Source organism: Pteropus vampyrus, unplaced genomic scaffold, assembly GCF_000151845.1.
Source record: "Pteropus vampyrus isolate Shadow unplaced genomic scaffold, Pvam_2.0 Scaffold271, whole genome shotgun sequence".
In the NCBI taxonomy this organism is placed as follows: Eukaryota; Metazoa; Chordata; class Mammalia; order Chiroptera; family Pteropodidae; genus Pteropus; species Pteropus vampyrus.
In genome coordinates, this window is record NW_011889052.1 from 1,395,099 (window position 1) to 1,419,877 (window position 24,779).

General features: G+C 44.3%; 2 protein-coding genes and 1 pseudogene across 3 annotated transcripts in view; all 3 read right to left on the reverse strand.

The window, feature by feature from the left end:
• IP6K2 (inositol hexakisphosphate kinase 2) overlaps nt 1-9,181 on the reverse strand; it is a 22,335-nt gene extending 13,154 nt beyond the window's left edge. Inside the window, exon 1 of the mRNA XM_011375384.2 lies at nt 9,065-9,181. The gene's annotated coding sequence lies outside the window, so the exon portion shown is untranslated. The remainder of the gene's footprint in view (nt 1-9,064) is intronic.
• Nucleotides 1-24,779, reverse strand: part of PRKAR2A (protein kinase cAMP-dependent type II regulatory subunit alpha) — a 97,848-nt gene that overhangs the window by 6,174 nt on the left and 66,895 nt on the right. Inside the window, exons 10-12 of one of the 2 annotated variants that reach the window (XM_011375382.2) lie at nt 24,384-24,525; nt 23,771-23,904; nt 19,987-20,665 (exon numbers count right to left, since the gene is read on the reverse strand). In XM_011375382.2, coding sequence (XP_011373684.1) covers nt 23,771-23,904; nt 24,384-24,525 — 276 coding nt within the window. In that variant the 3' untranslated portion in view covers nt 19,987-20,665. Of the gene's footprint in view, nt 1-19,986; nt 20,666-23,770; nt 23,905-24,383; nt 24,526-24,779 lie in introns of those variants that run through there. The other variant, XM_011375383.2, reaches the window with a different exon arrangement.
• LOC111729620 lies at nt 3,470-3,588 on the reverse strand (annotated as a pseudogene).

Below are 24,779 nucleotides of genomic sequence, written 5' to 3' on the forward strand. Positions count from 1 at the left end.
CATCTAAAATCGCCACACTGCCCCATCCACACTCCCTTATACAATCCCATTTTCTTTTCTCCTTAGCACTTACCACCACCTAACACTACTGTTTCCTTATTTGTCTTATTTTGTCTCACCCACCCTGCCTCCACCAGAACACAACGCCCATCAAGTAAGAGTAGGCATCCCACAGGATGTGCCTGAAATTGCTACTGCATCATGAACACCTGCTGCACACAGATCAACAGAGAACTCAAAAGGCACCCACTGCAATTATCCAAACCCACATCAATCATATGGCGAGTATAATTACAAAAACCAGGGATGCCCTGCACTTTACAAAATGCATTCTGAGTACTGACGGGTATTTTTTTGCATTTATAATCTCCCACCTTATCAACTCTGCATTAACTGGAGAGTACAAATGAAGGACTCTGCACCTGAACACTCACCTGGGACCTGCTGGTGTGGAACTATTTCACACAAAGCCTAAGCTGTTAATGTAATGACAACCAACCTCTTAGAAAATTCTCTCTTGTAGAAACTCGGATAAGAATGTTCAGTGAAAAATAAACTTTAAAAATATACCTATAAGGAGATTAAAATCCTATCATAGTTTAAAACAAATATACTTAGCATTCTGAAAATATGTGTTGGTACTGAGTTCACATCCCAAAGACTCAAGGTTTTCAGGTTGTTAACTCATCACTGAAAGATAACTGTCGCCATCTTTTGCAGGCAAAACAAAGAAAGGCCATGGTTTGGTGCTGAGTACATGTTGAATGCCTCTTCAGCAATGCTGGTGGGTCTACCATCCAGCTTTAAATGAGGTGTCTCAGTAAGTCAATGCAGAAGGAAAATCGACCTCTCCATAACCAGGACTTCCAGAAAAGCTGGGCTACACATGAGGAACAATCCCTGGTGACAAAATGAATATACAAAAGAGTTTTAGCAAAATAAAACCAGGAAGGAAGAGGAAAGCAGTCAATGTCTGCCTAATGGGAGGCACCAAGGGTAGATACTGACCAGACTGACTCATCTGGCTACACAGCATTAAACTATCATCAACCTCAGGAAAACTCCCACCACTGCTCCATAAAAATCAAGGATGTCTCACTCATCTCCATGTCCATAATAGGCGAATGCACAATAGACTATTAGGATACTATAAAAAGTTTGCTTATCAATTTCATATTTTAAATAATTTGAGAAAATGCTTGTGATATGCTCTTTAAATGAAAGAAGCAAGATACAAAACTATAATCGACATTGTGTAAACCAGGTCTAAAGATTTAGAGAAAAAGACTGGCAAAAAGTACCAGTTATGCCACTTAAGTGTACACTTAAAAAAATGGTTACAATTGTAAATTTTGTTACATATATTTTAACACACACACACACACGAAAAAACTAAAAACAAAAGTACCAGCTACTCATATAGGTCATGGCTGCCCAGCCCCTCTAAGGCCCTGTAATCACTGCATAAAAAATCTTGAATCTGAAAGCCCTGAAGTCTTACAGTTCATGTGAAGAAACTTGATACAGGTTTCTCAGACTTAACAACATCCTAAAAATTTACATGACATATGGTGAGTTATAAAGTTGAAACTTTTCTAAGTTGTCAATAATAGAAAGGTGATGGGGAACAATCACACTAGAGTGACTGTGTGACCTTTCTATAGAAAAATGATGACACTGCTGTCATAGAAAGAGGCAAGTTAAAATGCTGCCCCCAAAATGTATGGGAAAAAGTATTGTAGTGTTTATTGGCTTTTGAAATGTATTAACTTTTTGGGATTTCTTTGTTCAATTTACACAAACATTCAACGCAGCATTATTTACAATAATCAAGATATGGAGGCAACCTGGGTGTCCATCAATGGATGAATGGATAAAGAAGAGGTGATTATATATCTATATAAAAAATGGAATATTACTCAGCCATACAAAAGAATGAAATCTTGCCATCTGCAACAACATGGACGGACCTAGAGGGTACTGTGCTGAGTGAAGTCAGAGAAAGGCAAATGCCATGATTTCACTTACAATTAGAATCTAAAGAACAAAATAAACAAGCAAAACAGAAACTCACAGATACAAAGAACGTGCTGATGGCTGCTAGGTGGGAGGGGCGTTGGAGGGCTGGGTGGAAAAAAGGAAGGGATTAAGAAATACAAATTGGTAGTTACAAAATAATCATGGGGATGTAAAGTACAGCATAAGGAATATAGTCAATAATATTGTAATAACTATGTATGGTGTTAGATGGGTACTAGATTTATGGGAGTGATCAATTTATAAGTTATATAAATATCTAATCACTATGTTGTACACCTGAAACTAATACAATATTGTATGCCAACTGTAACTGAAAAATAAATTATAATAGTCAAAAAATAAAAAAAACATTCACTTCACCTAATTATTTCTATAACTGTAAATTATTTTGTTTAAAGATGACATTTATAATTATATAATTATCAGTTATATATTTATATTACATTATATAAACTTCAGGCACCACAAAACCTGGATCTGCTTGTACTAAGTGGTATGGCCGTTATTACTCTCTTCAGTTCCAAACTTCTTAAAGTCGTCTCAAACTCGAAGAGCATATTATCTTTATAATTACAAGGATATTGGAGGGAAATGAAATAATTCACTGAGAGAAATGGGAAAACCCAGATGGCTACTCAGCTCTTTAAGATTTTAAACTTATCCAGAAAAAAAAACGAAACAAAACACTGATCCAAACCACAGGCGTACTCAGAGGTCCACTCCATGATGGAGACCCTGGAAATGAACCACATGTAAACAAGTGAAGATAATGACCCAACACACCCTGTCCTGTCCCTAAGGTGTGTACAAAGCACTAGGTTAGAGGAGGAAGTGACCAACTCCTCAGCCTTCAATGACAATGGCATACAACCGTGCCAGAGATGAGAGCCACCTTTTATCAATAAGTCCTTCACTCTCACAAGAGCCCTCTGGAGCAGATGCTGTGACTACCTCCCTTAATGAAGGGTGCACTGAGGCACTATGAGGTCCCCGTGTCACCTAGGCTTCGTCGTGAAAAACAACAGGCACCTGAGATGAAGGAGTCACTGCTAAGAATGCCGATATCATAGTCCTAACCTTAAAGAAGCTGCAGCCCGGCTGGCTGGAAGGGTCGCCACTATGCCACAGCAGGTGCCGGCTCTGCCAAAGCAGCAGGGCCAGAGTGAAAAGAAACAAAAACTCTGCATCGACGTGACACAGTGCCTGCAGTCCAATGCTAGTGATTCATTCTCTCCCTCAGGTATGTAAGTAGAACTTTCATGGAAGTCATAATAATGCACATCCTTCCCGTAATGCCGAGGGACAAATAAAACAGCAGATTCTGTTTCAAAAATCTGAATAAGCTTCTCCATTAGGGAAAAAGGAGCCTCTCAGATGGTTCTCCTTTCCAGAACCACCAGCATAACCATATTACTTTTTCTTTTTTAAACGCCTACAGCACCTGGTCTTCCTAGGTGGTCTCCCATCCAATTACTAACCAGGCCTGACCCTGCTTAGCTTCCGAGATCAGACGGGATCGGGCATGTTCAGGGTGTCATGGCCATAGACTCATATTACTTTTTGAAATGAATAACTCTTCATCAGACCAGACAGAGGGGGACAGGGAGAAGCTTTCAGCCTACCTTGAAATACATACAAGAGTTACACCAACAGAATTAATTTTAGGAATTTAAAAGCCTTTTCTAGCTAAATTGTGGCACCACTTCCTTAAGGAGATCTAAATGATTTTCTAAGGTGTCACATGTCCACTTTATTGGAAAGTCAACTTTTTAAAATAAATAGCTAAATATGTTCCATATATACACACCAAGAATTTTCAGTCCTCCTTAAAGAGCCCATTACCCCTCTTCAAGGGCAAATCTCCATCTTCAGTCTCTCTCCTTGGTGCAGCCTACGGCTCCCACAGCCTTCTAGGAAAGGCACACAACAGGAACATGCAGAAGTGACCCTCTCAGACTACAGCCAAAGCTGTTCTGAGGTCTCATCTATGGGGGACATTCCTACCTTGAGTCATGATTCTCTCATGTGTCAATAAGTAACAATCCCCTAGCTTTACACAAGATTATATGCTCCTTGCCTATGGTCAATATGTACCTGTGCTCATCTTTCTGCCAGTTCCCAAACCAGATGACACATGAACTAACCCTTTGAAACAAAGGGTGCGAAAATGATTCAGTCCTCACAGGTAGCCACAGAACCCACGTAGCCCTGACCTGCCCAGGCCAGCACCCTGAGTGCTGCACCTGCTAGGTGGAGGGACTAAGGTGTGCCCTGCACTGCACAATTTCCTCTGGGTCCTAAAACACCTCACTCAGGTAAATACTTCCCTCAAAGGCTCACAGCATCAATATGGCAGCTTTCATTACCCAACCGCCCTCAGTACCACCAGATGTTCTACAGCCATCCAGGAAAAGAACAAGATATGGGAGTGAGAAAATTCCTGACACTGCGCAGGTCACAGAACTATGTCTAACACAGGGCTATTTGCCAATCTTCCATGGATCCTCTGATTTCTTTCCAAAATAAGGCACAGCAAAATACAAGAAAATTTCTCTGGGGAAATCAAGTTCAACTGCACCCATAGTTCTGAAGCAAATCACACACTCATCCCTTCGGAATCACCTGGCTTGTGAGAAGGACAGTGACTTAAACTGAGAGCGCATCTGAGAATTAGGAAGGCCAATGGAGCACTTCCACTTCTGACATCTTACCACTCTATTCTCTGTCTTTGGTTCTATACAAGAAGCCCAAGGTATTTTCAACGTAAAAACATTCTTTGAGAGCAAGACAAATCATTTCTGGGAGAGGGGCAGCCTGCTCCTTTCTATCCCAGCCCTCACCTGCCCCAGACCTGCTGACCACACCCATCAGTTTTTGGGGGCCCAGAGTCAGTCAGCTAGCTGCCAGCTGGCACTCCTCCAAGGTCCACCCTTCCAAACACCTCAGGACCCTGCATCCTGAACTTACAGTCCTCCCCTGGTCTCCCAATGTAGGTGCGGCATCCCAATCAACCCATAATGTTCTCAAGCGTGCAACCACGGGAAGGTGTTGCTGTGTCTGTCCCATAAGGCCCACCACAGGTTCTACAAAGGGCAGGGTCAGCTCAAAGAACCTGAAGAAGAGATATCTGTGTTCTCATTCTCAGATAAGGACACAGAGCAAGAAAAACCCAAACCATCAGCAGGTTGAAAATCAACTCAGCTGCCTCTCCTGCAGAGGCAATCACCTCAGAGAACAGACACTGTTCATGGAAGGACATCTTTCACTGCCTGTATGAAAATCTCAATTCATAATAGCAGAATAATTGAAAATGTTAAAAAAAAAAAACTGACTAAGGGAGACAGTAACCTCAGCAATGTGCGAACAAGCGATTTAACAGTTACTGGTATATGTTCTTCCTGTCAGGTTGCTCGAGCTCACAAAAACATACTGGTCAGGTATACTACATCCATCTCTCCTCCTCCTTGTTGGGTAACTCTGGGCAATCTCTCAAGTAAACAGTATGCTTCTGTTTGGCACCAGAGAGAATAGGTACTAGGTCTACACATCTCCACAGGGCACCCCAAGACACCAGAACTGCTCTCTCCAGACATCTGTCCAACCTGGAAGGATCTTTTTCATGTCACCTTTTAATGCCCCACTCAGTGGCACACTCAGCGAAGCACAGGGTGTCCTGCCTCTCCGCTACACCCACAGGCCTGGTGCCCTGCCCAGCCCACATAAGAGAATTAAGGAAAGGGAAGAAGGTAAAGAAATAGGACTCAGTAGGTGGCTAGGTGTTATACACTGTTCTTAACCCTTGAAGAATCTGAGACATTTGTGGGCTTCTCTCCTGAAAAATGCACACCTCACTGAACTCTGCATACAATCTGGGGAGTGAGCAACCATGGACCCTGTCTTCAGATACAGGGAATCAAATTAGAGGAATGAGTCAGATATTGGGCCTTCACATGTCAGAATGAGGATGTTTTGTTCATAAAGTCAGAAACAGCTAAGAAAATACTGTGCAGAGATGCGGACACTTAAATATGAGGGGATGGTCAAGCACTCAAGAAGAAATATTCAGCAGACAGTTGGGAACAGTGAGATTGGAGCTTGAGTGAACCCAACTTGAAAACAAGTTTGGGAATTCCCTACAAAGGAAAGATAGAAGACACCCCAAGAGTAATGTGCAAAGAATGAAGAGCACTGGATCAAGGACACCATAACTGTGAACTGCCTATGAGCAGAGGGTACAACATGAGGGTGAGAGATGAAGGTCAATAGAGAGAGAAGGAGGCAGGACATCTTCACCCTCCTGGAAGCCAAGGGTGAATCTCCTTCCAGTTCCATGTGGAAAATCTAGGGATCATACCTTTTGGACCACATGACATAAAGGTTGGAGGAGAGTCTTGCACTGTGTGGCCTGTTAGGTCTCTAACAGCCCTCAGAGTTCAGTTTGGAGCTCGTTTTTTAATGAGCCTTAGCAGCTCCTTCACAACTTCTTCACCAAAAAAGATAGAGAGGAATGACCTGATCAAATCCAGCCACCAGCATCAAAAGGTCTTAAGCACAAGGAGTAATCAGCAGAAGCCAGCGTATGGGAAACCCTACAAGACAAATGGCAGTTGCTTCAACAAGAAAAACACAGTGAGCATATATAAATTCAAGAAACAAAAGGGACACTTCAATCGAACTCAATGTGTACTTTATTTGGATCCCACTTTGAACAAACGAACTATGAAAAAATAGTAATGAGATAACTGAGGACGTTTGAATGTGACTGGATTTTTTTAATTAAGAGATTATTTTTTTAGGCAGAATAATTGTATTATAGATACCATGGGTAGCTCCTTGACTCTTAGAGATACTCAATGAAATATTTATGGATAAAATACACTTTGGGGATAAAATTCCTAAAAAAATGCATCTTTTTTTTTTTAAGTAAGGGGAGGATGGCAGAATGTAGATGAAACAAAACTAATGATAAGTGTGGACTCTGATGATGGGTGACAGATCCAAAATCAACTGTGTATTATCTTAAGAGATTGTCTTTTCCTTCAAACTCTTAGATGGACTCTAAACTCAATTTGGGGAAAAGGACTTTTCTTTGCCATTGGAACATACTGCAAAACGCTAGTACTATTTGTCACTCTTATTACTTGATAATCATTACTCTATGCAAACAGGAATATAATTTATTTTTTAAAATGCTTTAAAATGTAATCACATGAGTTAATCATCTTTTTACTTTCTACCATGCAAAAACATGTTCAATATATTTAAGCTAATTGTCACTAGGTAAAATAATTTCACTTAAAGGGAAAATTCTTCCCTAGTGCATCCCCTTTATGAGCCAAACAATGGAAAATTTTCACCTCAGCAAGCTGGCCTCAGGGAGGCTCAGGCTCATCCGGTTGCCTAGATACCAGTGACATCTCTGGTGCCTGCAGAAGGTTCTGACACCCTTCTGCAAGGGAGACTGGCTAAGGTTCATCAATTAGCCCTGTTCCTTCCTCACACATTCCACTGCTCAGACAGAGATACAGGCCTAGTATACAGGTGTACAGTGCATGTGTCTGTCACCTTCCAAGCCTCGAAGCACAAAAGAAGTCTATTATCTCTGCTTGTCTAGTTTTTACAATTATTATTAACAGTAGTCCTAGTTCTCATCCACTTGATTTCTAACAATTCCTGTGAATTCCACTCTAAAATCGCAAAGCAGGCGAACCAAGTGGAGTAACAGTTCAAGTGATTTTTCTCTCCAAAGAAAAAGTTACTATGAGATCGACTGGCCTATTGTGTCAAATACGATCAAAATATTCATTTTGCTCAGTTTCTAATTCTGATAGTGGCTAAAGTTAGAACAATACCACCACCCTGAAACTGTTCTTTAAATACTTAACACCAGGTTACAGGATGCAATTATACAAACTCCACAACAGCAACCTATGTAAATAAGCACCTTAGGTAACTTAAAATGTTACCCTGCTAAAAAGGCAAATACAGCAAATATTTTAAATACTAGAATTCATCAAAATCACCGTAATCATGCTTTATAAAAACTACCATAAGACATTTGTAAAAGCTATCTATAACATTTTTGTAACCACTTTTCAAAAGTTTCAGCACTTTTTCTAAAAACTACTCTTTCATGATTTTATTTTATTCTTGTTCTACGTACATTTCGCTCCCCAAATGTTTCATCCCAAGCAGTGACTAGTTTATTTCCCTTAGCATTTAAGAGCACTAGATTTTACTGGTTTCTACATTTTACAACATTTGGGCTTATCTTTCTACTGGTGCAGCTTTCTTAATATATGCAACGGAATAAAGTCGAAAAATGAAACTTAATTAGGATGCAAAAAGACAAAAGCAGTCTGCAATCAAATGTGAAAGAAATGAAAGCTCCATCCATGGTGAAGTTATCACTATAAAGAAGTCTTTTGATCCATTTTAAGACTTTTTTGGATAATAAGGTTAGCCGTACAGATTTCCCCACCAGATACCAGCTGACAGGCCCAACTGCCATTAAACATTCAAAATGGCTGCATATCTGCCAGCCCCAGGTAACAGTACCTGAGGCTTTGGGTTGACGCCTCCACCCAAACGTTCAAGGTGAACCCCAATAACCAACGAGAGCGTGGACGTCAATGTCCTGGGGAGAACCCTCAGTGACCCGGGAGATCCTGCCTACCCAAAGATCGAGGAGACTTCCTCAATGACAGAGGAAGATCCTGAATCCCCCAAATGTCCAGGAGACCCCTTCCCCCAATGACCAGGTGAGATTCTAACCCTCAAAACCAGTGCAGATCTTATTTTCTCCCAATAACCTGAAGAAATAATGCGTCTCTCAAATGACCCAGGGCAAGCCGGCCCCACAAAGACCCTGTGAGATCACCGCCCCCGCCATAATAGGAGCCCCTCCCCAAATATCCCAGAGATATCCCTAGTAACCAGAGACCCCACCCTACAACAGCCCGAGGCAACCCTCCCTCAAGGATCCCGGGTGGCAGAGCCACAAGACTCCCAAAGCTGGCGTTACCTGCGGCCTCAACCCTGTCCCGCGGCGCTTCCGTCCTATTGTTTCTCTCCCATCAAGATGGCGGCGGCCGCGTCGAGCCCCGCCCCCCGCGCCTCGCTCCTGGCGACCACCTCTATTGGCTCACACCGGGAGCCCCGCTCGTGGATTGGGCAGCCCGAAAAGCGCTGTTGCTAGGGCGCTGGGATTCTCTGCAGCAGCTTCCGGGAGGGGCGGGGCACGGGGGCGGGCCCAGCGTGTGGGGCGGGGCCTTGTCTGCCTACACCCGGAGGGTGACCAAAGAGATCAGAGGAGTGGTTGGGTGGACAGACGAGCTTCGGGCTTTACCGCTGCAATGTGGGATGCCAGGGAGACGGATGGATCAACCAACCGTACTGTTTTTCCCGAGTCTGAGGGGTTTCCCGGAATGTAGAGCTTTCAATGCTAATATTGAGACTGTTCACAGCAAACTGGGAAGTTGGTTACCCTAGCAGATGGATCGACAGAGAACTGGATGTGGATGGATGGAAAGATGGAGAAAAGAGTGGCTGTAGATAGTGGATAAAGGAGTGTATACATATACAGGTGGACAGATGTAGATGGGGGGACAAATAACTAAATGTAAAAGGGTGGACAGAGAAATGGCTGTTTTCTGTGACTGGTGGATGACTCAGTGCCCAGCCCAGGTCCCACCAACTTCTGCACTGCAGGGCTTGTGTGAGGCTCATTTCTCCCCAGCCCTATGTTGGCCAATAAGGCTCCCACCCTAGTGAATGTCACTATAGCTGGGAAAAGCAAAGGAGGAGGCAGGCGCTGCTGAGAATGGGGAGAGCCTCCTACTTGATCTCTGCTCTTTCTGTAAAGGAGACCAATGTTGCAGCCTTTTGTGCTGGGGTTTTCCAGAGGCGTGAATTCAAGCATATACTCACTCATTCAGCAAGAATTTATTGAGCATGGATGTTCTGCTGGAAAAATAGCAGTAAACAAAAACAGTGTTTAAAAAAAGGGAAAGCCTATCCTAATGGGAGTGGAGAGGAAAGACTTCCTGTGACTAGCTGATCTCTCCTCTCCTAGGAACACCTTCCCCGTGTGGCCTCCAGGGTTCCATGCCCTCCTGGTTTCCTCTGACTTCAATGGTTCCTCCTCTTTGCCTTTTCTCTCTCTGTCTACACTATTTCCCTCCTAATCTCATCCAGGTTCACGGCTTCAGATTCCTTCTACATGTCAATCAGTCCAGTCCCTTCCTAAGTTCCAGACTCAATGTGTAGCTGTGGACTGGACGTCTGCATTTTGACTTCCACTTGGCAACTCAAACTTGACTTGTGCCACCCTAGCTCTGGTTCATCCCTCAAACCCACATCCGTCAGCCGAAGTGATAGCAGCTCAGTCCTTTTTATTGCTCGGGCTAAAGGCCTCGGAGTACCTCTTGACTTTCTTTCCCACTTACATGCAGTGCACCAGGAAATCCTGTTGTTTCCTCTGTATCGTCTACCCAGAAGGAGACCAGGTCCATGGCTTCCACCCAGTCCAAGCCACCACCACCTCTCCCCAAGGCAATGTCACAGCCATCTCCCAGTCTCCAGCTGCTGCCCTTGCCATCTTCAGTGTGTTCTCCCTATGTTAGCCTCTGAATGTGTAAGTCAGAACCCCTTATGCCCTGCTCAGAACCCTGCAGTAGCACCTCCTTGAAGACAAACCAGACTTGGCAGGGGCCCCATGATTCCTCAGCATCTCTCTGACTGCATCTCCTCTGTTTGCCTCCCCAAGTTGCTCACATATCTCTCACCTCGTGCACTCTCCTGGCTCAGGGACTGAGCTCCGCTCATTCTCTGTGCCTGGAATGCACTTTCCACAGATTTCCTCAGGACTGCACCACAATGCCTTCAGAGCCCCTCATTTCAGACTGCAACCTTCACCTTTTGACTGCCAGCCCTCAGGATCACCTTAATTCCCTTATCCTTCTCTACTGTTTTCCAATACCACCTTCTCATACATTTATTTATGTAGATATTTATTATCCTTATATGGCATTGTCTGGCTTCCTCCACTAGAAAAGAGCCTTGTGAGGTGGAAATCTCTTTGTATTGTCCATGGATGTATCCTGAACACCTAAAACACCAAGTAAGCTCCAGAAATACCTGTGGACTGACTGAATAGAAAGAATGCCACGTGGTGTTTGTTAAGTGATAAGTATGAAAAAAAAAAAAATTAAATGGGGCAGCAGGAGGTTTCGGCAGGGTGAGTGCCCCAGATCAAGGCCAGCCCTGGGTCATGCCCAAAAGGCCCTCCACACCCAGCATGATTGCTCGGAAGCCCAGCCCAGCTCCTGCTCCTATTCCCCACCTGCGGATTCAGAACCTGCACTACGTGCTATACACACAGAATAAAAGCCTATCAGGCACCAGTCATTCAGGCCCTCACAGACAGGCACTGCCCCACTTTCTCTGCCTACCCAATCTCCCATTCCAGTGCTCCTGTGTATGGGGTGGAGGCTGGGAGACAGAGCAGGGTCTCCCTGGGGGCGGCCCCAACCTTAATTCACTCTTCTACTCATTCCATTAAGTGGTTACCAAGGGCTGGCCTGGCCTAGACTCTGAATACATGGCAAGAATGGACAAGGCAAGAATTTGAATGATTTGCTGAGTCCCTCTTCTCCAGTGAGGAGTGTGGGTGGGAGAGGCGAAGGATGGATAAAACAAACAATAAAAGGACGAATAATTATGAGCAATGTGAATACGATGGTGAGAAGGAACCAAGCTGATGTGCAGAGTATGGTGTTTGTCCAAGGTAGCAGGAAAGGTAAATCTGAGAAGGGACATCTGAGCTAAGATCAACCCAAAGGCACTGGCTGAGCAGGGAAGATTAAGAGAAAGAAGCCATTCCTGGTAGAAGGTGTAGCAAGTGCAAAGACCTTGAGAAAAGAACAAGTTTGGCATGTTAGAGGAATGTGAAGAAGGTGCTTGAGTCTGATGGAGGAAATAGCTCAGAGCTCAATGGAAAGCTCAGAGGCATGAGGGAATAGACCAGAGATCTGGAGCCCAAATCCAGGCATCCTGATGTGCAAACCCGATGTCCAGAAGGAGAAAAAAAGGATGGATGAAACAGAGGCACCAACCAACCAAGTTACAGAAGAAAACTTTCCTGACGTATAGAGAAAGCTGTGTCTACAGATGGGAGGTACTGACCACATTCCCAGGCAGTATGGAAGGGAAAGACAAGAGTAAAATTCTTAAACGTCAAGGAGAAAGAGAACATTGTACAAGCTCTGAAATAGATAGAACAAGTTACCTACCAAGGAAAAAGGACCAGCTGGCCTTAAACTCTCCCCACTAACACAGGCAGAAGATCTGCCACCTATGCCCGGAGGACAGTGCTCATGCTTGGAGAGGAAAGGCGCTACTATGGAATAGGAAAAACGTAGAATTTCCAAATTACCAAGTGGAAATATTCAATGAATGACATCTTCCTAAAAGAAAGAGAAAAAAGAAAAGTAGTAGGTTTTCCATATGAAATTGCTCATGGTCAACTCTTCTGACCCACAAAAATGGTAGTTTTATATAATTCAATTGAATAAAAAAGATAAACCGCAAAGTTAAAGAAAATGAACATAGAGTAATTATGGAATGAGCAAAGCCAAACTTCTTTATCATACTGAATAAAGATGCCCTGAGCCCCAATTAAAGACCTGGAGACTGAGCTAGAAAGACAAACCCCAGCCACCAACTGTTTACAAGAAGGACACTTGAAACCACAAGAAAAGGCTGAAAATAAAGGAGTTGGCAGAGAGAGATGTCAGGCCAGCACAAACCAGAAGACAGTAGGGGTACACACATGAAATCAAAGAAAGTAGGATTCAAGGAGATAGGCATTGAGCAAAATAAAGAGGGCCATCATCTAACAAGGGCACCATTTATGAAAAAGATATTTTTAAAAACCATATGTCAGTATACACCAGATACTAAAACTATTCCTTTTAAATCAGAAACTAAATAAGATTGGCACCAACACTGTTATCATTACACATCGCCTGAGTTCTAGCAGATATAAGAAGAAAATAAAATGTTAAAATTATTGGAAAGAGATTACACTATCTCTTTAGTTAATGTCATGATTATAAATCTAGAAAGTCCAAAGACTTTCTTGAAAACTACTATGATTAATAAGAGGAAATGTTAAAGTGATAAATACAAGAAAAATATCTTTAAATAATAGCATTTACTCCAAATAAACCTCTACAAATAAAAATATCCAATTAATAACAAAACTAGAAAATATTTAGGAATGAACTTATTCAGAAAAGTGTAGAAACTGTATTAGGTAGGAACCTATAAAATTTTTGGAAAGCAATCAGGCAAACTTCAGTAAAATAAAAATGCATACCATTTTGGACTCTGTAATCCCAATCTTGGGATTCTCATTTATAGAAATCAAAGCACTGAGATGTGAGCTACATGGTCAGTGATATTTGTTGCTACATCATGAGTCACAGAAAAGAAATTGCAAAGCGATGGCTCATCCACAAGGGCATGATTGGAGACATTTTGGTCCTTCCATACTGTTCCGGTTACTATGCTGTGTAACAAATTACCCAAATTTAGGGGCTTAAAACAGTAACATTTATTTTGCTCACTAATCTGTCATTTGGGCAGGAATCAGTAGAGACTGCTCTTCTCTGCTACATGGGTCTGAGCAGCTTGAAAGCTGGGGCTGGAATCATGTGAAGGCTCCTCACTTAAGTCTGGCGTTGAATGCTGGCTGTCAGCTGAGACTTTGGCTGGGGCTGGAACCCCCACATGTGGCCGTTATATGCACCTTGGGCTTCTTTACAACATGGTGGCGAGGATCCAAGGATGATTGTCCTGAGAGAGGAAGCCAGGTGGAAGCTGTATCATCTTTCTAACCTAGACTCAGAAGTCACAGTGTCATTTTTGCCTTGCTCTATTCGTTAGAAACAAAGTCACTAAGGCCGAGCTGTACTCAAGGAGAGAGAAATCAGATCCCACCTTTTGTGAGAGAAGCATCGACAAGTGTGGACAGACAGATTTTATATCACCATCAACAAGAAGGAATTAAAATAATACAACTTGATCTGGAGGACCTGCCACGAAGTTGAGATGAATGAGAAAAATAAGATGCGGAAAAGTGTGTACAAAATAATCTAAATGTGCACAACGAAGACAAACCACTCTGTAACTGTGTGCATATTTTATGATTATATAAGCAATGAGAAATATATGGAACATACATCTTGTAACTACGGTTTCAGAGAGTGACGGGAGAGGCAGGGGTAAGCAAAAGAGAAAAAGATATAAAAGACTGTGCTAGAATCCAGCAGTTAGCATGGGTTCTCCCTTATGCATTTAATTATAGGTATATATTTAATTATATGAAGAAAGTGATTGTTTTAGAGAGGCATGTTTAGGTGATAAAAGTAATCAAGAAAATCAAGGATGCATTGACCACTTGAGCACCAAACTCAGGCTAGAGTAGGGAGGGAGCCTGGTGGGCGTCAAGGTAGGGGTGCAGGGTGCGGACAGAGTGGCTCATCTGAGTGTGATTCTCATTCTGTGTTTGGCCTGTAAGAAATCACTGAGTAGAGTATCTGTTTTATGCACCTTTCTGTATTTGTTATATTCCACACTTAAATTTTTTTTATTAAAAAAAGGAAACAAAATGCAAACATTTTTAATTTAATTTAAATTAGTTTCAAGTGTACAGTGCATTGGTTAGACATCTATATAGTTCATAAAACGATCCCCCCAATCGCTCCCTCCCTCCCCTGGCCCTCCACCGAGCCATCATATTAATGCTCACTGCATTCCCTCTGCTGTGCTCCCCATCCCGTGACCATCTATCAACTACTAATTTGTACTTCTTTAACCTCTCACCCCTTTCTCCCAGCCCTCCAACTCCCCTCCCCTCTGTCCGTCACCAAATTGTCCACTATATTTGTGAGTCTGTTCAAAAAGCAAACTTTAGAGAAGGTTCCCAGTGAGTGAACAGATGAGAAGGGGACCCAAGCAGAGACCACTGGACACTCAGCGCAGTGTCCCAGACGGAGGTGTTAAGACGGGAGTGAGCAGTGTGGGGATATCACCCAAAGCCATGCTGTCCTGGATGGAATCTCCAGGTGGGTGGGGAGCGGGGAGAAGACGTGGAGAAGAACCCAGAGTGGAGCCTGGGGCCATTTCAACATTTAACGGGTTTCCTTAAAGCTGGCAACTGAGGTGGAAAGAAAACCAGGAGACCTGGATGTTCCTGAGAAGAGAAGGGGGTCCCTAAAGCTAGAGGGAGAAGCCCATCAGGATGAAGTGGCCGAGCCCCCACTGGCTGTGCTTGTGAGAGTCCCCGGGGACTGCAGGTGCGGCCAGAATGGGAGGTGAGGAGGCAACTGCGGGAAAGTCTCAAGGCTTCTGCCCGTGAAGGGGGGACAATAAAGGAGCTCCAGGATGACGTGGGGCCAGAGGAGGTGCTCGGTGCTTCTGACCCATCACTTCTGTTTTCTCCCTAAAAACAGGGCAAGGCCATTGCTGAGAGGGGCAGGGGCCCAAGAGGTCAGAGGACAGGGCTGAGTGCCAGGCAGCAAGCCCTGGCCAGGGGCCACAGATATGGCAGGGAGGTACTGAGCAGAGAGCTGGCCTCAGGGATGTAAGTAAGTAGGCCACAGGCAGGAATGGTCAGGGCAGAAGTCGTCCAAAGGTGGAGGGGGCAAGAATTTGACCAAGAGGTCAAATGGCCCTTCTGCACTGGAGATCACGGTGACCCGTGGACAGCTGCTGCTCCCCTGCTGCACTTTGTCCCTCCCACGCAGCCCTGGCCAGGCCAGGGGCGGGAGTGCGCAATACAGTTGTCTGGGAACCGGCTCTTCTCTGCATCCCTTTCAGTCTGTTCCTTAAACCACAGAGCTGAGCTGGCCTTAACCCCTCAGCGCCCCCTCGGGGGTGGGACACAGTTGGATGTGCATTCCATTTAGGGAACATGATGTTCCCACCAGGGCAAGGGCGGCTCCCTATGCCCCCCAGCAACTCCCGCCCTCTGCACCCACAGTCCTGGGATGCCGGCCATGCAAGGAGGGGCTGACTGCAAGTGATTCCTACAATTTTTTTTCCAGGACAAAAGACAGGAAAATTAACCAAGAACAGGATCCCGCAGGGCCAGGCGGGAGGCGGCTAGAAGCACATCCTGGACGCGCACACCCAGCCCCTGCACGGTCAGGCAGTGAAGAACCCAGGGGCGCTCCAGGAAATCCCCAAGGTGCTGGAAAGCCTTTCTATCCTCAGCAGTCAGTCCCCACTCTGCTCAGTGCCTTTGCCTGCATGTTGTAAACTTGGCCTCTAGTGAGGCTAGCCCTCAGGTTGTAAAACTAGCTTTACCCATTTATCAGGGATGAGGATAACCCACCTCTGGTTTTCAGTTGTGAGGCCAGCTCTGTCGGGGAGTAGGGCCTGCTTTTGCCATGAGCCAGCGATCCCAGCTTAAAGTGACCAGAAGGGGAGAGAGCACACAGCCACTGGACCCCAGACACCTATTGTATGTAGTTGGGCCTTGACTCAGCCCAGGCAGGTGAGGGGCTGGGCTGGAATCATGCTGGGATAATGCCTGTGGGCAAAGCCAAGGGCACAGGGTGCTGGGGGGAGGGGGAGCGGTGTGTATGTGTGTGTGTGTGTGTGTGTGTGTGTATGCCTTCCTATAAACCTGCTTCCTTCTGTACAGAGGAGGCCCTGGATGAGGGCCAGCTCATCCTTGTCTGCCTAACCTCAGGCAAGAGGAGCTGCAGCCACAGGGAATGGTTTTAGACTCTGAGGTAGGACAGATGTGGGTATTTTTTTATATTCACCCACAATGTCAGCCCTGAGTTCAGGATCTGGAGGTCATGTGCTCTCCAGCCCCACTCCCCACCACTCCATCCTGGTTGGGGAAGCACTCTGGCTCCCAGAGCTGCCAGGGCTGCATCCACTTAGTGGATAAAGCCCTTTCTCTGGTGTCCAGGCCAATTCCTGGGGGCCCCTGAACTTGTGTGTGGCCTTGTATCTCATCTTGCAGATGTGGCTGGCTGCACAGCTCTGGGATAGGACACCAGAGTCCAAGGTGGCTCAAGCTGTTCTGACTTGCCCGGGACTGATGCATATCTGCCCCAAAGTCCTCTTCCATCCTACCCTGCATGCCTAAGTTTCAGCTTCAGGTCCCCTGCTCTTGCAGCTTCCTGGGATGGGCTCACGACAGGCACGGGAGTGTGCACTGCAGGCGTCCCTTCATGCCCAGGCCTTTCCTTTTCAAAATGAAAATGTCTGCTTTAACTAGGCTTGGATGTTATGCTGGAAAAGTGCTGGTTTGCTTATCTGGTGGGTCTGGACTTTAGCTATGTTTACAAAAAACAAAACAAACCAACAAACTCCCCCTCCCCGCCCCCAAAACTGCATACTCCTGCTTCCTCATCTGGGTGTTGGAGGACTTGGCCAGAAAGGAGACTGTTGGATCCTGGCTTCCAGCGCAATACACGGGGACTTTTGACCCTTGGCTCAGTGTGATTCTGCAGAAGAAGAAGGAGTGGGCCCTGGCCAAGAAGGCCACAGAGATTTTGGCTGGTACTGTTTTGACTCCTTCCCCAGAGATGGCGTGCGAATGCCCATTCCTGTACCTGTTAGGATGGACTGATTGGTGGTCAGGTCCTGCTGGCTTTCCTGCTGTCTGCGGTAGCTCCCAGTCCCCCTTTGGTTTCACACTCTAGCCCAGCCAACCTCTTTTACAGTCTTTGTAGTTCTGTAGTCTCCACATGGGCTGGGGAGTCCTTTACTCTGTGTACTTCAAGACCAACAAGATAACTGGTTTTATAGAATAGAAATGACCACAGGCTCAAGAATTCTGGCTGGGAAGAACTCAGAGGAAGGGGTAGAAATGTCAAACAAAAGAGACTTTCAGAAAAATTTGATTCTTAGCACATGTTATCACAACTCAGGCCAGAAAGGCATCTCTGGCCAACCTTCATCATGTTGAGAATGAATAACACGAAGATGACACTTTCTGAGGCATCTCTTCCTGGAGGGAGTCTTCCTTCAAATCTTAAAACTAGTCTTTCCCTTTTCACAGCTCCCTCCATGCTTCTATAACCAGAATTGTGTGATGCCATCTAGAGCAGTGAGGGACACTGCATGCTTGTGTGTTCGAACCACTCGCTTTATGAAGAGGCAATGGCAGCCCAGATGGAGAAGTACCACGACCGAGGTCAACAACAAGTATTGGGAGCATGATCATCCTTGAAATATGAGGACTGCTGTGAGTCTAGAAATAAGGAGGATGAGCTTCTTCAGCACCAGAGGAAAGGTCTAGGACTGCCCCGGCAACCTCAGTTATCATTACTCTTGCTAATTTCTGGGGTTTAAAGACACTGTCAGGAATGTCCACAGCAAGTCATCAAGATTTGTTCACTGAACAAATAAGTTGAGTCAGACCTAATTTCTGACATCCTAATTCAGAACTTGGACAATTACTCATTTGAACTCACCATGATTATTCAGTATGTTCCCGGTTGACACACTGCATTATATCTGCATATCCCCAAATCAGGTGATAGTATTTATCACTGGGCATCATTTGTGATGGGGCATTTGTCTGTGGGGAGGACGGGGCAGGGAAGCACAATTCATACTTAACACGATGCCTTGTGAAACCACCCCAATTTCCTTAACCACATTATAAGTAATACTGTTTTAACTCTGTTGTTATAAAATTGATGTACTAAGGTTGCTGAAGGTATATTGAGGTAATTCTGATAGACATGTGTCTAGCTTCCTATTAGAAAATACACAGAAAGCAAAGTCCTTATGTGACGTTCACTCTTCTAGGCTGACTGTGGACTATATAATCTTGACACTGTCCTGGCATTTCTTAACGATTCATAGCAATACCACCACCAAAACCACAAAGGCCAAACCATATTTAATTTTTGAAACAAAGCCAGTTTGGCTTTGAGGGTTCGACTACATTTCTTGGGCTCACGTGGGGATTCTGTATGTTTTACCCACTACTTGGTCCTTTTGTAATGGCAGGTGAAGGCAAGGTCGAACTAGAACAGGATTTTGTTTAAAATTAGCTTTTTGGTCACTTGGAAAGAAACTGTAGATACGGTGGGCTGTCACAGAGTTATTGCTAGGTCTAGTAGCCATGTTACAGAGAAGGAGATGATATAAGTAATATTGTTATACAAGAGATGATTTCTGCTGGGCGGCATTGGGAGTATACCTCCCCTGGCAAGCGATGTATTCGATGCCCTTGCACGCCATCCCCAACCACTCAAAGCTGTGATAGTTAATCTTGTGTTGAGTTGACTGGGCCACGGGGTGCCAAGATATTTGGTCAAACATTGTTTTGGGAGTTTCCGTAAGGGCGATTCTGGATTATCAACATTTAAATCAATAGACCGAGTAAAGCAGGTTGCTCTCTTGACGTGGGCAAGCTTTATCCAATCAGCTGAAAGCCTGAAGAGAACAAAAAGGTTGACTCTCTCCCAAGTAAGAAAATTTTCCTGCCTACCTTCGAATTGGGACATTGGCTCTTCCTGGATCTTGAGCCTGTCGGCCTATGGACAGGAGCTACATTATAGGTTCTTCTGGTTCTTAGGCCTTCGGACTCAGACTGGAATTAAATCATTAGTTCTCCCACGTCTATAGCTTGCCAACTCACCCTGCAGATCTTGGCTGCCTACATAATCACGTGAGCCAATTTATAATAAATCTCTTTACAAACACACACACACACACACACACACACACACACACACACACACACACCCCCGTATTGGTTCTATTTCTTTGGAGAACCCTAATACATATGCCCAGGCCTCCTCTAATTTCCCAGAGCTCACACCCCAATCCCAAGAACGTATCTGCCAGCTGAGTGCTATGATGGCCTGGAGCTCTGAAATGAGAGGACAAACACGTAACACAGGCTGCATCGGAAAGTCAGACGTGGTTTGTCAGCCTTTATTAACCAAGAGCGAAGCCGAGCCCTAGAGTTTCCTTTTAAAAAACCCAGCCTTGTTTATGGCAAACAATGATTTAATTAGACGTTCAATAGTACAGAGCAAGAATTAATCATTTTCCAATCACTTATTCTTCTGAGATTAAAATACAAGTGTAAAACAGGTTAAAAGAAGGTTCTCCCCAATGATTTAAAAATAATTCCAACTGAAAGACATTTTAAACACTATGTGTAGAACTCGGGACCAAAAAAAGACCTTAAAACATTTTTACCTTTGAGGTAGCACAATAATGCTTAATTAGATTTCTTTTATTACAATGAGCTTAAGAAAACAATGAGAAATCTATACCTTTTGCTCAAGGTGGGCTAAATGGTTTTCTGCAAATCCCCCATGAGGTTAGTGACAGTTTTCTCCTTTAAAAAAAAAAATTTTTTTTTTTTTAAAGTATAAAGATAGCCCTGCAGTGTGTAAAAGGAAACCCACGGGAAGGCTGCTTCCCGTAAAACAGACGCTGGAATCACTGAGGAACGTCAGCAGTCGAGACAGGAGGAACAAGAGGTAATTGTAGTGAGAAACCGAAATGACTTGTATCTTGGCAAGACTGGTTACAAATGCATGTCCAGAACAAAAACCCCGACGTCAGCCAACTGAAAACAAAAGATAAAAGATGACATTCATGGGTCTTCTTTTTAATCTGTGCAAAAAGGCTCTTTCAATTTTCCTAAACGAGAGAGAGAATTGTTTGTACACTGTGACACGACATGGAAATGCTGTGTGCCCAGGGTGCTGCTGGCTGCCAGCAGCACCGCTCACGAAGAGTCTACCCACTGGGAGCAGAGAACCTGGGCGATAAGAGGAGGACATGCCCTCTCCTGGCTGGAGAACCATTTCTTGCCACTTGCTGCCAAATTCGCTCATTAAACTGCTCAAAGAAAAGCTCCACCTGCTTTCTGAGAATCTACCGCAATTATATATAACACAAGTGTATGTAAGGACTGTTGACTAATAAGAGAGGCAAACACATGAACCCTTCCTTCAGAGAAAACAACCAAAACACAGTGGATGTGATAAACTGGGGCCAGAAGGAAGGATAATACTGCAGGTTGGACCTCGAGGCTCTCAGGAACATTCGCCACCATCTCAAATCCATAGCAAAGCCAGAAAAGAGGGTGTGAAGCTCTTACTGAAGAAAAAAATAAAACAATTACCGAAGGGATCTCTTCCCAGCATGCACTCCCCATGAAGCTCAACCGTCAGAGCAGGGCTTGCCTGGCACAATGTGGCACCAGAGCCCTGAGCTGAATTTGTCTACCACCTTTGATTCCCTAAGCTGCAAAGAGAACTGGAACACTGTCAGACTCCTGGCACCTGGTAATTAATGGCTGTGTCCTATTTCACTTACACTGGTCCCTTTAAAGTCTCCCTTCCTCAAGCCAGGGCCCTTGTATGTCGTGAGGATTGACCATCCATATGTCAATCTGTAATTAGAGCAGGAGGGCTTAAACCTGATGAATTCTACTCTGTAAAACAGGAGCCATCAATGAGTTGGGAGTATCAGAGAGGCTTCTGTGAAGGCGGAGACCGAACTGGGATGTGCAAGAAAGCAGGAAGAGGGTTACCCTTAGCAGCCTGCGGGAGTGACTACGGCATGGAGTTCACAGCCAGCCCTAACTAATGCTGGCATGGGGAATGCAAAGGGGGCATCTGCTCAGCGCGTGTTAAACAGAGTCCTCACATAGTCTGAAGCTAGACCTCTGTGTCACTCCTGAAGCTCAATGTCACGTTACTTTTGCAAGAAACTGGTGTGGTTCTTGTGAGCTGAAGTGCAAGATCTGCTTTCTTAACTTTTTTGATAATAAAGCAACACCACAGAAAAGAAGAACCTTGAAAAATCGTGGGAAAAACCACATGGGCTTTCCCAGTGCTAGCTGCCTATCTTGGGGTAGTAGTTACAACCTTCCACACTTTCGAGAGCTGCAATGCAGGCTACCTAGGGCAGTCTGAAAAGAATCCTTTTGCTTTCACTTTACAGAGCACAAGAAAAAGGGAGAACTGGCCAAGGTGGCAGTGAGAATTCACCACTCTGGAAATCTCTCGAACACACTGCCTGTGGCAAAAACAGAGCCTGACTTATGTGGATGATGAAAGGTGACCAGGTGGGCGCCATCATTATCCACGATAGGAATGACTCAAGCCCCAGCATGTAATCGCTTAAAGATTTATTGAGTTATACAAGTTAAAAAAACCATATTGGAAAGGGCCTCTTGGTTTAATAGAAACTTGGCTATGATGTTCAAATTTACCTTTACAAAATTTCACACTGCTCTTAGGATCTCTTGTTACATCTGATTCTAAGTCATTCTGAAGAAAAAATTTAATTCTGAAATATATCTAGTTAATTAGGATAATCCATCAGAATTCTACCTGATATAATTAAAAGGTTAAAAAAGTTTTAAAATACAAGCTAAATTACTTTCCTCTGGGATTAACAATTAAAACCCCAAATATTCTAACATCTTAATTAGAAAGGTCTTTGCAGTAATTCTATAAAATTGTAAATCATGCCAATTTTTGAAAACTAACAAAAGAGTTGATCTTTAGGATGAATGCCTTAATCAGCTAACAAACTGATATACATGAATATGTCCAAGGGAATTCCCTAAATAGAGAAATCTTTTTTTTAATTTCAAAAAATTAGCAGCTGCTTCTTTAAAGAGTTTAAAAATGGATGGTTGAACAGCAAAGCTATGTAGTAACTTTGGAGTAGAAGAAAAAGGCTCTCTCTCATTTTAGAACAACCTCTTGCTGGCACACTGCCATTCGCCAGTAGAGACAACTGGAAACAAGAGGTGGCAGGAAATATCCAGGAAAGTATTTGGATCAGATAAAGTGATGGCACCTCCCGACCCTGGCTCCCTAAAAATGGACAGCAATTCATTCATGCAAACTGCACAGAAATTAAACAAGACAAAACAAAATTTACAAAACAAAACAAAATCCCCCAACCCAGAAAACCTTCCCTGGCTCTCTGCTATGTGAATAATGTGCCAAACCCAAATTTTCTGTTCTAACATGGGTCCCAATGACACATCAATGTGCTTTGGGGTGCTGACCTGCTGGGCCCTGGGCAGGGCCTTTCCCTAAGCATCACCGTGAGTTTGGAAAAAGCTGTCATGTGTGCAGCTTTCAGCAGACAGTACACTGCCACAGGACCACAGACCTCCATCATATCTGCCACCATTTCCCACTGTAAAACCAAAGGCTACAATTGTGAACAAATGTGGACTTTCTCAAACGACAAATGAGGAGATGGAAGGCTAGATTTCCTCCCTTGAGAAAGGTTGGGGGAGGGTGTTTACAGTTATACAACAGGTTTGCGCAGACCTGTGGTAACTTCCAAAAGCAACAGTAGCAGCAAGAGAGGAAAGGAAGATGTTTACACTTTGGACTCTGTATCAGGCACTTAAATTGTTGGAGAGACATGCCATTTGAACCAAAGATGTGAAACTGGGTTGGACTAATCATTACAATTGGTTTAATAATGGGCTGTCAGAAGCAAAGTGGAGGAGCGGGTTGAACCTCTACCCATCCTTTAGTGCTGACTTTCAAGTTTTCTAAATGCCCATGGCCATATTAATGGCAGCAGAGGTGGCAACAGCAGGAACAGTTCTGTCGTGTCTGTTTTCTGGGTGTATTCTGTGGCTGACGGGAAGATTTTGGTGTCACACGAGAAGGCTCTGGGTGTGGCCCACCTACTGCCCAGGATCGATCAGATCCATGTTGGAGCCGAACATCTTCACCAGCTGTTCCTCGTAGTGGGAGATGTTCCTCTTCATGATGTCCATGCAGGGCCCCAGAAGCCTCTCGAACGCCTGAACATCCATAACTGCACCATTTAAAAGAGATGAGAGAGAGAATGAATTCTCTACACCTGCAATCCAAAGTCATTTCCCTCGTGCAAACCTTTTCTTAAATATACACACTCACATTATAGGAGATTAGACTTTGGGATACTGGGAATCCGAAGGACAGACGTTTCTATGTGAACACAGCAGGACTGTGTCACCTAAGTGTGACACTTTGCAGAGTCCAGAAGCACCTGTTCTCTCTGTTCCCACACAGACCTGGATACCTGTCTCCATTACTCCTCTTTTCACATGCCTGGGGGGCCTGGATGCCTGTCTTGCTCACAAGCTACAGTCAGTGCTCAGAAATGTTTGTTAAAATATTCACCCATTTCTGGTTGGTCACAAAAACTGTCCAAGCCTAGAAGTCAGAACTGGTAGAATAAGTCAAGGCTTGCTGATGAGAAAAAAATATCACATGTTAGAAAACAAGTATTAATGCATAAAGAATTTTTCTTACCTAAGCATTTGACATCTCCCACTGCATAAGCTGAAGCAGCTCTAGGTTTGTTGGTGACCAGTGCAAGCTCTCCAAAGTACTGCCCCTTATGGCAGCGGGCAATCTCGACCTCCTGGTTCCCGCCATCCTTGTTTGCTTTAGTCTACAGCAGGTAGAGAACATGACCTGGGCTGACTCCAGAAGCACGGCTGGACAAGCCCAGTTGCAAACACTTGCATTCCCTTCTCAGGACACTTTACACAATTACTGAGAAACTCACTTTGCAGAGACTCTAACTGTACCATGTAAACTGCATGGGCTAATCTCAGTGGTCTGCTTTAATCAGAGGAGTTGGCTTTAACCTGGGGCTTCATCTGAGTCCTAAGACCTTTCAGGTAATATAGCTAAATATCAAGA